Raw genomic sequence first — 14,713 nt, 5'->3', positions numbered from 1 at the left:
CATGTCTCTCTTGTGTTGAGGGAATGTTGGCATCGTATGTCTCACTTCTCAACTGGCCAGCCACTTCTTGTGCTCTACTCAACAGTTTCTCTCCTGCCTAGCGCTGTGGCCAGGCACAGAAATTTAGTCCCTCTACCTCCTCTTCTTCTGCCTCCTGAGAGCTTTTCTGAAAGATCCCCTCTTTCCTTCTTCCTGACCTTCTTATTCTGGTCTAGGCATGCTGGTCTGGTGTGCAGTACATGGGGTCACTTTTGTGGCTGGGGACATAATCCATTAGGGTCATTGCACAAATTTTCATGGTTAACCTTTCTGTCCAGCTTGAGCAATGAGACTCAGGACTCCTAGATGCTAGAAAGATAATTATTTATGGTACTAGCACATGGCACTCCTCAACGTGGGAGAGACTTGTGATTCCCCTCTGGGCTGCTCTTTTTCTTTGTGATTTCTGGTTAATCCCAGCTCAGCCTGTGAGGTTAGGGGATGAAACAGCTTTTTGGGGCAACTTTTGCTGCCTCTCTGCCAACAGGGATAGGTCTTTGGTTTTCTTTATACACATGGTCATGTCAACTCTTTTTGTTCTTGTTTCTTTCATCCAGGTGTGTCGTTGTGCTGTTCAACCCTAGAAAAAATAAGCAACACCATATTCTAAACAGTTCCAGGTGAGTGAAGCTTTAAGCTGGGCTTGCTTTCTGTGGGAGGTGAATGTCAAGATTTTTATGGCTTGAGTGAAATGCAAGAGCTGCTGTTGCTCCAGGCGAAATCCCCTCAGTGAGAGCTGCCCCTGGGAGAGGCTGCCTGCTACTTTAATTCCAGCTCCTTCTAACATGAGGTGCTTGAGACTTGGGCAGCAAGGAATCCCCACAGCAAGGGTTAGACCTCTGGTAAAGCAAACCCATCGTGTCAGGCTATTATGTGTGATTTTAGTCTCTTTCCAATTTGTCCCAACCTACTCCCCAGTCATGACGTATTGAAATGAAATCACATGTTGGAAATGTTTCTCAGTGTCATTTTCTCTGTTTTAGGAAAACAATTACAGCACTTGCTTTCTCTCCAGATGGAAAATACTTGGTTACAGGAGAGGTAAGTGTGAGAGGAGAGAGGGCATACTTTATCCATCCCATTTTGAAGCAGGGCAGAGAGTTTTAGAAGAAACAAGCCAGTGAGCTGCCTCGACACAAACAAATCTGTTTGAGTGTTGCATCTCTGGGTGGACCTACTGGGTTATGGGTGGCTCTGGGTGCTTCTGCTGGCAGTTTTCACCGTGTTGTCTCTTGTCAGCGAGTGGGATGGATCTTTTGGGGTGACATCTGTGGGCTGAAGGCAGAGAGAAAATAAGTGGAAGGATGCACAGGATGGCTCTAATCTAGCATCAGTGAAGAGTACTTGGATGATCCTTAATCTTGCTCCGAGTTTAGCATTGTCGCTTTAGGATTTTAGGAAGTAACTGAAGCCAGTAACAGTGTCATGGAAAAAGTGAAAAGTGCACGTGGAATGGAGCTTTAGGAATAGTGACAGAAGATGCTGGTGCCTGTGGTTTGGCATTGTGTGTTTGGCTGGGGGTGACAATTGCTTCCTCTTTCCAAACATGCCCAAGGAGGAGATTAAGGATGAGTGCGCTGTGTGTCTGTTCTGCATTAGAAGTTCAAGACACAGGCTGTGTCATGAGGCTGGAATTGCTGGATGTTAGAAATCCACAGAAATGCTGACTGTCCCTCACACGGTGGGGCTCAGTTTGCTCTTGTGTGTGACTAATGGTAATTTACCAGTAGTTTCTGTGCCTCTGTGAGGGAGGGAGCATGTGTGAAACAGATCCCCTCCTCAGCCTCAGCCACAGAAACAGGAGTATGTCTCAGCTCTGTGGCGAAGCTGTCAAGGCAGAGGCTGTCTGCTCCTGAAGTCCCTAGTGCAGCCACCATGATGGCAGCTGCCATGTCACTGGGTGGCTCCCAAGCTGAGCCGGAATCCTGCAGGGATCAGGCCAAGGACAGAAGCAGCAGTGTTCAGGGTTGGAGGCTGCCTTGACACAGAAAAAGTAAGCATAAATTTTCCATCAGAGCATCAGAGATTGTTGTTGCTATTAACTTTTTAGTGAAAGCATGAGGTTTTATAGCTGTAATTAGTTTTAATGCCTCCTTACACTCTAGATGTCTTAATAAAAAACCCTTTATATTAAAATTGTAATACATATATATATATTTTTCTCTCTGGTGTTTAGTTCTGATGATTTTGGTGCCTTTTCTTTTTCTTCCTTTTTTTTTTTTTTAAATCTCTGGTGCTCTTATTCATGTGGAGTAGGAAAAGTGGTGAAAAATGAAGTGGGTATTTTTCTTACTAACAACTCAGACTTTTGAATTTGAAATTTCATTGGGGTAAAAGGCAAGTTCTGAATTATTTTTTTTAAAAAAAGCCTTTCCAGTTATACTTGAAAGCTTTCTTTGGCCTTGTTGCAAAACATGTCTCCTCTTGTCCTGGTGTAAAACCATTTCTCTTTTTGGTATCCTCCCACGTGTCTGACATTTGAGTTATTACTTAGTGTAGCAGTGTCCCCTGCCGGTGTCAGCAGCCTTCTCTTGGATCAGCCTCTGTCCCATAGGGAAACGCTTTCCGAGTTCACTTTGCCAAGCTCACTTTTAGCAGCCTCATGCTAATTCTGCCTTGTAGCACCTTAGTTTTCTGCGTGGCTGACTTTTCAGGAAGGAAAGCATGAAGGTTAGTCCTTGGCCACCATACATATTAAATGTCTTTTATATATTTCAAATCCAGAAGAAAATGTTTTTGGCTTTTTTTTTTTTCTTTCTTTCTTTTTTTTTTTTTTTTTAATTTCTCCCCATGGAGGCATAAATTCCTCATCCATGGGGATTACACAGAGCATTTCTTAAATGATGAAATACAAATTCAATTTACTAAGGTCTTGGAGTGTATGCGAAGATGCTGGGAAATATATATATATATATATATGTATAGACACACATATGTATGTATATGTTTAAGTACAGCAATTTCTTTGAAGAGGAGTTGATTCAGCTCATTGTAACATCTTGCCAGCCACCTTAAGACCTGAGCTCTGCATCGCAGGAGGGAGAACTGTACCAGCTGCAGTAAAATCTGACCACAGCATTTTTCCAGGCCACAAGCAGTTGCTTGGCAAAGCTTTTGAATGAGACAATTAAAATATGCACAGTTCTGAGTTTTTAAAGCTTTAACTTTTCCTTGTGATCAGACTTGCCTCTCCCACACAATCAAATGACTTACTGAAAATGGATCAGAAAAGGTACCATTTTGCCATGTTGCCATGGATATGTTATCTTGCAAGCTACTGTTGTGACAGACTTCAGTGTGAAATCATGAGCAGGCTCTTGAGTAGGATTTGCCCATCAGGCGCATTTTTGGCCAGCATTTCTGCTCATCTTGTGCGCCTTGGTTTTATTTTGGTTTAATAACAAACTGTTCAACAAAAGAATAGAACTGTCTGGCAGAGGGTGCTAAATTGGCATTTCTGAAGTCTTTGACCTTCTGTTTCTCTGGAGGACAAGCATAAAACCAGAAGCTGTGTTCCCTCGGTGTTCTCTGACACTGCCCTGCCCATACTCTTTCAGGCAGCACACATCCATGTGTTACCTTTGTGACAGAAATGGTGCTGTTAGTCTCCCAGAGGCCTCCCTCAAAGGCTGTGGTGATAGTTATCACAACAGTCCCGTCATGTTTTTGTATGGCATGACATGGCTTGAGATCTCTGATGCTGTGTTAGGAGCAGAGGATGCGAGGGCCTTTTGGTTCACTGAGTCCAGAGATACGATCTATTCTAATCCTTTCTGTGAGCTGGCTGTGAGTGCCCATTGCAAAGATCAGGGATGTGCACCGAAAGTGTTATTCTCATCTCTGACTAGAAAAGGACTAAAGCAGGGGAGATTGGATTAATTCTTTCAGATGCCTGTTGAAATGTGTATACTCCTTAGGTTGTCAGTCTCAACCTGGGCTTTAAAGAACTGAAGGAACCTCTAAACCTGTTGTGCATGCACCATCTAGACATCTTTTTCCAAGTCCCCACACATTTCATTGCTCAGGTCTGTCAGAACTGACTACAGGGGTTATGTTTCCTGTTCTGTGTCTGTTCTTGTCCCCTACAGAGTGGACACATGCCAGCAGTTCGGGTATGGGATGTGGCTGAGCGAACCCAGGTGGCTGAGCTCCAGGAGCACAAGTATGGCGTGGCCTGCGTGGCCTTCTCCCCCAGCTCCAAGTACATCGTTTCAGTGGGGTACCAGCATGACATGATTGTCAATGTGTGGTCATGGAAGGTAAGTTCTCTAGGAGGTTGGGTCGACCACAGGGTGTTGCTAAATTAAAAAGAGTGGACAGTCTGACCGAAAACTACTTCAGTTCCATCTTGCTTCCTGCTTTTTAAAAAATCCTGTTGTTGTTTGTTTTTTGACATTTATAGACACAGACAAGTTTGGACATGAGAGAGAGCTATGGTCCCTTAGGGAAGGTCTAAGTCACTTCAGTGAAGGGATATTCTTTATACTTGGAGACGTGTGACATCTTGCTGTCCAGCCAGAAAAGCCTGGACTTTGAAACCTTGTCAAAGGCTTGTGCTTTTTTAGAGGTTTATTAAAAACTAATTTATGGGGTTGAGGAAGGAAACTTTCATCAGCCAGGGATTTCTTTTGTGGCATAGTGGATGCTCTTGGCTTGTTTTTGTTGTGTCAGGTTTAGTGATACTCTGGTTCCATCCTTGATGATTGAGAAAGGGAACATAGAGAAATCACAGTGGGTGAAAGCCAGTGAAGGTCACTGTGTCTGCTACTGAGTTGGGGCAGCACTCTGTGGAAACAAAGCCTGTATTTTATCCTCTAGAAAACATTTAAATCTGTGCTGTTTGTATATAAGAAACATTTGCTGTCAGTAGGCTTGGAGTCTTCTGTATTAATAAATGCTAAGCACTTATTTAGCTCCTGCTACCTCCTCAGGTGTTGTAACCCTCTCTAAGAGAGATGCGATTTAAAAAAACCCTTCAATGCACCTGTTAAATCTCACATCATCATAGAATCACAGAGTGGTTTGGGTTGGAAGGGACCTTGAAGCTCATCCAGTTCCAACCCCCCTGCCATCAGCAGGGACACCTTCCACTAGACCAGGTTGCTCAAAGCCTCATCCAACCTGGCCTTGAACACTTCCAGGGAGGAGCAGCCACAGCTTCTCTGGGCAACCTGGTGTCTCACCACCCTCACAGTGAAGAACTTCTTCCTAATATCTAATCTAAACCTCCCCTCTTCCAGTATAAAGCCATTACCCCTTATCCTATCACTACACTCCCTGATAAAGAGTCCCTCCCCATCTTTCCTGTAGGCCCCTTTTAAGTTCTGGAATGCCACTAGAAGGTCTCCCCAGAGCCTTCTCTTTTCTTGCAGCTTGTAAGTTTGTGCTTATTTAGTATGTTACTCTCTTCATCACATTTCCTGTGCTGTAATTTAAGACCTCACTGTTAGTTCTCTCCTACATGAGCTGAGAGAGTTCTCTCCTTGCTGTTTTTTTGTATAGCTGAACTGTGTAGTGATAAAACATAAATGTATGTCAGTGTCAGTGAGTGCTCAGCCTTTTGGTTCTTTCTTACACAAATGAAAATAGTGACTTGGAGATGGTCATAATGCATGGCATGTGTGGGACAGTACAAGTAGTTTTGTTTTCCCTTGCTTATGGAGGTTTTCCTGTTCATTGTGATCCTACTTATAATTATGTGCATGGGAGCTTGTGAAGCAAGGACTATCTCACTCTTCTGTGCTGAAGAACGTGCGCTTTAAGGTTCCACCCTAGACTAACTATCAGGAGGTCCAGCTAGCCTTTATTTTGCAGGCTGTGTACCAAAACTAGACAGACTTTACCTGACCAAAGTGAAAGAAGAATAAGAGACCAAGACGTGAAAACAGATCTCCTGAAGCACTTTCCTGCACTTTTAACCACAACCTTTCTATCCACTGTGCTGCTGCTGCGATTTCCCTGTTTTTCCTGGCTGGGAGACTTACTGAGTTATTTGACTGTGGTGGAAAAGAAAAGCTCTGTTGCCTGTAGGATCCCCTTGCTTCCATAAGGAAAGTCCACAGCAACCATCCAGATGTTGAGCTCTGCAGGGGTCCTAGGCCTTTCTCTGTGTGCTGTCTTGAAAGAAGTTAGGTTAATGGCTGTCCCCCTTGCTTTGCCCCCAGTCTGGGTTGGGGGGTCCTCTGTGGTGATGGTACAGCAGCCTAGACTCCTCTGTTACTGGTTTCTTCAGTTCTGTCAGCACACTGTCTGAGGGGCCCTCAGTGTGACATGGTCTGTGGGCTGAGGGCATTGTGTTGGGAAGACTGGGAGCAACCAAGTCCCTAAAAGGAAGGGTAAAGGAAACAGAGCGAGAATAAAAAGTGGTTCACTGTTGTCAGCCATGTGTTGCATGGTTGAAAACCCACCACAGGCAGAGGGGAAAACTTATTTTTAATCTCACTTCTGCCAGTCCCTGTGGAAAGGCAGAGGGAGGAAAACTGAGTGCTGGTGTTATGGACAGGGAGCTCCTGACATCTGACCATTCTGCTTGGGCAGTGTCTGTTCCTTTTTTCTGTCCCTGCCGTGTTTGTCCTCCTTTCCCAAACTCTTTGACATTTTGAGGTGCACATTTGAGGTGAGATTTTGCTTTGTTCCTTCCATGTTCTTTTTGTGTTTTGGGTCTTTCTGTAAAGTGTCATGCCTTTAAGGAGAAGAGCGAATTTATGGAGGAACCAGTACAGTTTTCCCTGCAGAAATACCTGTTCCCTGTCTTGAGCACCTTGCCCTCCTTGCTGCCTGGAGGCTGGGAGAGCTGCTCCTTGTGCTGGCCTACATAGGCTTTTGCTGTTTACAAAGGGAAATAAGTTTGCTCTGAGCTCCTGGTAACCAACATGTTTGTCATGGCTTAGACAGCAAGTTCCTGCAAGCACTAGTCCCTGCTGATTTGTTCTAGATCCCAGTCAATGTGGAATTGGAATTGGATGTAAATGTGAATTGTACTATAATCTGATAAATCAATGCTCCCAGCTAATGCTGGGGAGGTTGTATTCAGGGATGAATGGGGAATAGTTTGGGCCTCGTCTTTTCCCTGCTGCAGTGTTTGTGTTGGATATGGGCCTGTAACTGAAATGAGTTTCCTTTGCTTCTGAGCAATGAAATTAAGCTATTTAAACAATTATGTTTCCAGAAAAACATTGTAGTGGCAGCCAACAAAGTCTCAAGTAAAGTGACAGCCGTGTCATTCTCGGAGGACTGCAGTTACTTTGTCACTGCTGGAAATCGACACATCAAGTTCTGGTACCTGGATGACAGCAAAACCTCCAAGGTGAGAGAAGGTGTATCAAGGCCAAGCTGTGAACAGGCATTTCTGTCTTACAGCAGGGTGGATTTTGCACACGTGAGCTGTGGGAAGTGAGAACTCTGATTTTGCTGGGATTCAAGGATAGCCCTCCACCCCTGGTTCTCAGGTCTCAGACTCCCCATGGACTCGTAGCACCAAAAAGCATTAAAAGCTTGTCTTATCCTGCACTGAGGCAGGAGCATGGCTCCTGGAGTTGTATAGCAGCATGCTTGTTCTTTAGTAATCACATATACTGAAGGACAAAAAAACTAGAAAATAGCTGCAGTCATTGAACAGCTTGGAGCACGGGGGTGGGGAGAGCTGTTTGATGTTGATGTGAACATCTCAAAAGGTCATGAGTGTTATTTTGAAGTGTCAACTAAAGTGTTTAAACTGTTAGCTGTTCTATTCTTCTCTGAGGGACAGAATCCTCTTACGATAATTTTTCTGTGTGCTCGTGAACAGATGTTCCTACTTCATGCTTGAACCCTGCTTTGACATTTGATATAAATCACAGATTTGCCATGGAAGGGTTGTTCTTCCAGTGATTGATCTGCTGTCGCTGGGTCATATGTTTGGATGCACTGTTTTGGTGGCACTAACAGTGTTCTGATCCACTGATGTGCTAGTACTGGTGGTCCCAATACACTATGCAACCAATGGGTCTGCATCAAGTAAAACGTGTCACTACTACTCCTTGTAGGTTGTTTGCAGCTCTCTTTCCTAAAGGCACTTTTGCACTCAAGGCTTGATGTTCTAAAAAATGTCTGTCTGCCCGGAGTGCCTCACTCTGTTTCTAACAAACTGTTTTTTATTGGTAGGTCAATGCCACAGTCCCCTTGCTAGGTCGCTCGGGGTTGCTTGGAGAACTGAGGAACAACTTCTTTGCGGACGTGGCATGTGGAAGGGGCAAAAAAGCTGACAGCACCTTCTGTATCACATCCTCAGGCCTGCTCTGTGAATTCAATGAAAAAAGGCTGCTAGACAAGTGGGTGGAGCTGAGGGTGAGTTTTACGTCCTCCTGTCCTGCAATGCTTCTGCCTGCTGAAGCAGAGCAAGAACAACAAATAATAAGGGACGCTCAGGGAGCACAAGCTGACCACCAGCAGCGAAAGTCATTGGGCCTCTGCCACTTTGTGATTTACTCTGGAAGGCCAGGTGAAAATAGCGTTGCTTCTTGGCAAAGGGATTTTATTACTCATTGAGGCTCTTTCATTCTCAAGCCTCAGTGTTACAGCTGCTGCCCTTCTGGCCAGGCAGTGTCCTGATGTAGCTTTGGCAACACGTGTTGTCCCTCCTGGCTTGGCCTGGACTAGTAGATGTTTTAGAAGGATTCTGATTTCTACCCACTCTGCAGTGTCTTACTTGGCTTGTGCATCTCAAATGCAGGTTCCTGAGGTACTAGTTGGTTTGGCTATTCTAAACCACCAGGTTGGCCCGTAGTTAAGAATTTGATTGTGCTTATTTTCCTTTCAATTGAATATAAGATGTCTACCTGAAAGGATCCAGTGTATTAAAATCAAGGGAGAAATCTTTGCATGTTTTCATTCAAGTGAAATGCCTCTTCTTTTCTTTCCTTTCCTCTCTAAAATCTGCCTTTCACTCTCGCTCAGAATACAGACAGCTTCACAGTAAGTTGGAAAAATGTTTTGCATTGAACTCATCCCCTTGTCACTACGCTCCATTTTGTACCATTTTCAGCCATTTGTACAATGGGAGGCGGAAGAAAATCCATTCTTATCCCCTCGTGACAGGTAACATATTGGCTTGCTAGTCCAGGGTGAGGTGCTGCTTGCCTGCCAGCAGTGCTGAATGTCACAGAAGAACAAAAAACAATGTTCAGAATGAGACTCAGCGGGAGCAAATGTGTAGCTCTGCTGACCTCCCACCACAGCAGTGGCAGAGGAATTGGGCTTTTTCTTTAACCACTTGGAATCTGCAATGGACCTTGTCTGGGAAGCACCTCAGAAAGGAAAATAAGATTTATAGGCTTTTCCTTACTCCCAGGGCTTGACTTCACTTCAGCTCTTCTGACCATGACTCCTTTGTCTGTCAATTTGCTATTCTTTCTGTCACGTGTCTGGTGACCTTTGAAATGAGAGCACATTGCTTACTCACCTTCTTGTGTGCTGTGTCCTCCTCAGACCACTGTGGCAAACTGCATCTCTGTGAATCATGACTACATCTTCTGTGGCTGTGCTGATGGCACCGTGCGGATCTTTAATCCTCTGAACCTTCACTTTGTCACCACGTTGCCGAAGCCGCACTTCCTGGGAACAGACATCGCGAGTGTGACTGAGGCCAGGTACCGTGGAGAGGGTGGAAGGGAGCAAGGGAGGCTTCTGGGGGTTAGAACTGTTCCCCAGACCTTTGCCATCTGGAGTGTGCTCTCTTTATGGATTAAAATTGGCAACCTGTTTTAGATCTCCCTGAGTTGTTGCAGCCTTGCCTTGTGTGGCTGAGCTGCAGGCCAGAGCTGGTGCTGGATGCTCAGCATATCTTGCTGTTCATCTCCCTGGGATTGCTCAGATTTGGTGGCCTTTTGACATTGCTTGCTATGAGCAAGCAGGCAGAGGGCACAGGATGCTGTGGCCCACTTCAGCTGTTCCTGTACCATGGCCCATCCTTTGCGTATCACTGGTAAGGGCTGAAGACTCTCCTCTGTATCAATATAGTGATGTTGCTAAGAGATGCCCAGGCTTTCATGGAGCATTTTTTCAAGGGCTCCCTTGTAATCTTTTTTAGACCTGAATGTCCTACTATTGTCTGTAGTCTTTCTTCTCCCTAAGTCTTGTACATTCTTTTGTCTTGTTTTCCTATCTTGCTCCAGTATCTTCTGCCTTGGCTCTCTATTTTTCACCTTTTGAGATGGGCAATGTGATATCTGTACTGTTCTGTCTGCCAGCTTGTGGAGGCTTGTGCTAGAGAAAACCTTGTATGTGTTCCTGTTAGACTGTCCTGGTTGGAGGCTTTCCCAATCTTCTGTTGCCCTCTTTCACTTTGGTCACTAGTGGGGAAAGAAATTCAAAGGTGTAATAATCCAACAGCCGTCATTCCACTGGATATCTGAAGTTCCCATGACTACAGACATATACTCTTCTTTTGTTTTTTTTTTTCTTCTTTTTTCCCCCCCTTGTATCTTAATGGGTTTTTGCTAAACTTTTCTTGGGAACTTGAGGTAAAGGTTCAAACAGTACACTGTATAGTCTTCCTCCAAAAGATCAGTGGGAGATAATGATATTCCAGTAAGGGAGCTGGAAAAGCAATTCTCAGTTCAGAATGTTACCAGCTTCTGGTAGTGCTGAAGTCAAGCAATTGTATACATGGACCCTTGAAAAATACTCTCTGCTGCTCTTATCCATCAGCTGAGCAGAAATATTCATGTAATTCTTAAACATGTGTTTGTAGTGCTGATTACAATCTTAACAACTTTTTTTTTTTTTTTTTTAAATTCCTTCCAAAGAAACTTGGAAACACAGGACTCCTTATATTCCCATGCATGCCAGAGCCTCTCTGTGGGATGCCAGTTGCCTGCAATGAACTGCCCCCAGCTGTATCAATGACTTTGTTTTTCAGTAGGATCTGGGCTGCACTCTTTTAGTCCTCAAAGCTTTGCACTTGCAGAGGTTCAAATTGTCTGGTGTGCTACATGTGCTTTGGCTCTCATCCCTGCATCTCCATCAGCCCTTTTAAATTACCTGCTCTCAACACCCTGGCACTCTGGCTATAATGACTTTATTTGATCCCCTTAGCAGCACTGTGGGATGGCTGCGTTCACCTCAGGTCAAGAGAGCAGCTCCTTCTTTACGTGCATGGCAGCAGGACTTAACAGAGGACCTCTGCAGAGGAGATACAGGGTTTGCATGGTTGTGACCTTGGCCTAATCTGGGGAGAGGGATGTTTCCTTGTTCTGCAGAATTCCTCTGGTTTTAAGTTTGCATCAGAGAGCTTGCCTAGCTAGAGAGGATTGTACCCATCTGTAGCTGCCCATCTCATGAACTGCTGCAAGCAGCACCAAGCTGGCCTGTGTGTGGGATGGGGTTGGAAGGGAAGCGTGTTAAACAAGTGGCTGCTGAAATGAATCATTCCCTTGTCCCTTATGCTGATGTGCTCCTGTCTTTTGAGTGCAGTACTCGTCTTCTTGGTTCCACACAAGAGCAGTTCCTGCAATCAGTAAACAAAATATAGTACCCACTAAAAGATGATCCACCCTCCCCTTTGTTTTGAGATTATTTGACTTGGATTTTAGCACCTGGTTATGCAGCAGTAAATGATGAGGATCTCCAGTGATCATAGAATCATAGAATGGTTTGGGTTGAAAGGGACCTTAAAGCTCATCCAGTTCCAACCCTGCCATGAGCAGGGACACCTTCCACTAGATCAGGTTGCTCAAAGCCTCATCCAGCCTGGCCTTCAACACTTCCAGGGAGGGGGCGTCCACAACTTCCCTGGGCAACCTGTTCCAATGTCTGACCACCCTCACAGTGAAGAACTTCTTCCTAATATCTAATTTAAACCTGCCCTCTTCCAGTTTAAACCCATTTCCCCTTGTTTTGTCATTAACTGCCTTTATGAAAAGTCCTTCCCCAGCTTTCTTGTAGCCCCTTCAGGTACTGGAAGGCTGCTAGAAAATCTCCCTGGAGCCTTCTCTTCTCCAGGCTGAACAGCCCCAACTCTCTCAGCCTGTCCTCATAGGAGAGGTGCTCCAGCCCTCAGATCATCCTGGTAGCCCTCCTCTGATGACCAATTGTCCTGTTTGGTCCTTCTTCAGGGAAGGTCAATCACCTGTCTCTGGTGGGACTCTGGGTTGGCTGGCAAGGAGAATGACTTTTGCTATGGAACTTTCAGGCTTCTTTTGGGACTTTGCTTGTTCAAGAGACAAGTCTTCCTAGTGAGCTATTCCTCCTATTTATATAGGCCACAGTGTATTGTTCACCTCACCGGCGCCCTGGGGAGAATCTGATCTCTCATGCTTTACCTCCTTGTTCTGACTCCAAGAGAGCACAAGTTAACCAGGTGGTTGTTCTCTCTTTGTGCAGTCGTCTTTTCTCTGGTGTGGCTGATGCGAAGTATCCAGACACAATTGCCTTGACCTTTGACCCCACCAACCAGTGGCTTTCCTGTGTCTACAACGACCACAGTCTCTATGTGTGGGATGTCAAAGACCCAAAGAAAGTGGGCAAGGTGTACTCCGCTTTGTACCACTCTTCCTGTGTGTGGAACATTGAGGTACGTTGTCTGCAGATTCATGTGTTGGATTGCAGGTTGCAGCTGAGGAAGTAATCTGAAGAGCTGACAAATTTGAATGCAGATACTTACTGCAGAGAGAAAGAACTGACTCAGATTTGCTCCTGTGGTTAGTGTGGTTGCTACAGGGCTTGACTTAGAGCTGGGAACAGTTCTTTGGCTGCACTGCAATGGCTGACCAAATGTATTAGATGCAGCGTGTTACTGTAAAAAAAAAAAAGTCACCATTAATAGGTGAGAAGTGGGAGAAGGAGCAGAACTGGACAAAGCTGAATGCAGGGGCTCCTTTCACAAAATGCACAAGAGTTTACTGCTAACCTCAAAAAAACCCCAAAATTGTTTGAGGTCTGTGATGAGCAAGTGCTCCAAAGTCAAAGGAATGAAACGAGTGATAAGATCTCAACTCTGATCCTTCTTAACCTTTACCAGAACATCCTGAATTAGCCTCTCAAGTGGCTGTCATCTTCCAGTCTGTCTAGTTGGCTTTCCCTCAGAGGGAAGGAAAGCAGGTATAGGAAACAATGTCATTGTTAATACATTGAAATATATCCAGCATCGATCAGGAAAGGGGGAAGTGGAAAGAATGTGAGAAGAGGTTGTGAACTCTTTTTGTTATTATTTATTAATGGCATCTCACCCTTTCCTTTTGGATTATCAATTGACAGGAGTAGTTGAAAGTTGCAAACAACAGTGCAAGGTTGTTGTTGCGTGGTCATTGTTGCGTGGTCTTTGAGATACTCTCTTTGAACTATTAGAAACAAAGGATGCTGGCTTATTGCATGCTTCTTAAGGAGATGTTCTACATTCAGGAAGCTCAGTGAGCGTTTGAAGTGAATATGAATCTCTGGTCTGCAAACAGGTTTTCATTAGGAGAACTGGCTGGCTCTTGCCTTTACAAAACAGAGAGGACAGCCCTTTTATCTCGATTTGAAACTTGCTAGGATGCCAGGTGCCAGGCACTCTTGTTCAGGGGTTGATTTTACCTACCCTTAGATGTATCCGGAGGTGAAGGACAACAATCAGTCATGCCTCCCCCCTGGTTCCTTCATCACTTGCTCCTCTGACAACACCATTCGTCTGTGGAACACCGAGAGCTCCAACATTCATGGCACAGCCCTGCACCGCAACATCCTCAGCAATGTAAGATCCCAGGTTTTGATCACCTCCTTGCCCTTGGGGTTGCTCTTCCTCCTGCACAGATATTCCCATGTTAAGGCCCAGACTTCTTAGGATCTCTAAGTCAGCACACGCTTCTCTGTAAACAGAGCACAAGTCTTGATGAAATGTATGAATCTGAAGAAACATGAAGGGAGTCTCAGGTGGGGAGACAGTTTGTCTGAAATGGCCCTGGGAACTATTGCTTTTTCCATAAACCACCCAAGAATTTGCAAAGCTTAATCTCTTCCAAAATGGCTCATGCCATATGCCTCAGGAGAGCTGTTTCTCTTTTTTCCATCCCTATAATGTGTAACCACTTCAAGATTTGTTTGGAAAAGGTGCATTAAATGAGGCAGAAGCTTGGGAGAATTGAATGAGAAACAGTTTACGCTCACTGCATCTATGTTAGAGGGAGGATACTCATACAGAACAGTGATTGCTTAATGGACGTTTTCTTCTGTTCTCAGTTGTATGGGAAGATCCATGGGCACAGCAGCCCTGACCTGCCTGTTCTCAGCAGTTTGCTCATGTTGGAAAAAGCTCCTGCTTTTCTCTGTCATTTCTCAAAAGGCATGGGCTGACTTGGATGATCCCTAGAAGTCTTTCAGACTCCTGCTGTGTCCCCTACTACGTTGTAATCACTAATCTCAGAGGTTGTCTGTTGTGCGGGAGATGCTGTTAGTTTCTAGCTTGAAGGGCTCTTTTGCAAAGGGTGATCATGAGACCCAGCTGTGAAACTTTCATCCTACAATATGAAGGGGCTGAGTACTTGCTCCTAGCTAAAAGATCCCTCTGATTACAGCATTACTGCCAGTGAAGTGTATGTGTTGGCCAGGAGTTCAATTTCTAAAGCAGGTGCTTCACTTCAGTATTTTGTAACTAGTTAATATTTCTGGGTGTACTGTATCCCCAGGACTTGATGAAAATCATCTATGTAGATGACAACAC

At 44.8% G+C, this 14,713-nt stretch overlaps 1 protein-coding gene across 1 annotated transcript in view; it reads left to right on the top strand.

The window, feature by feature from the left end:
* Positions 1-596: 596 nt before the first annotated feature.
* The window catches only part of LOC104526127 (mitogen-activated protein kinase-binding protein 1-like), a gene marked incomplete at both ends in the record, with an annotated part of 40,462 nt that continues 26,345 nt past the window's right edge, over positions 597-14,713 (top strand). Inside the window, 10 exon segments of the mRNA XM_010169499.2 lie at positions 597-659; positions 1,023-1,080; positions 4,128-4,298; positions 7,208-7,345; positions 8,182-8,364; positions 8,974-8,991; positions 9,505-9,665; positions 12,400-12,589; positions 13,601-13,747; positions 14,679-14,713. Coding sequence (XP_010167801.2) covers positions 597-659; positions 1,023-1,080; positions 4,128-4,298; positions 7,208-7,345; positions 8,182-8,364; positions 8,974-8,991; positions 9,505-9,665; positions 12,400-12,589; positions 13,601-13,747; positions 14,679-14,713 — 1,164 coding nt within the window.

Source organism: Antrostomus carolinensis, unplaced genomic scaffold (genome assembly GCF_000700745.2).
Source record: "Antrostomus carolinensis isolate BGI_N321 unplaced genomic scaffold, ASM70074v2 scaffold21786, whole genome shotgun sequence".
Classification (NCBI taxonomy): domain Eukaryota; kingdom Metazoa; phylum Chordata; class Aves; order Caprimulgiformes; family Caprimulgidae; genus Antrostomus; species Antrostomus carolinensis.
Note: the sequence above shows the minus strand (reverse complement) of the source record. Positions and strands in the feature narration are given on the sequence as shown.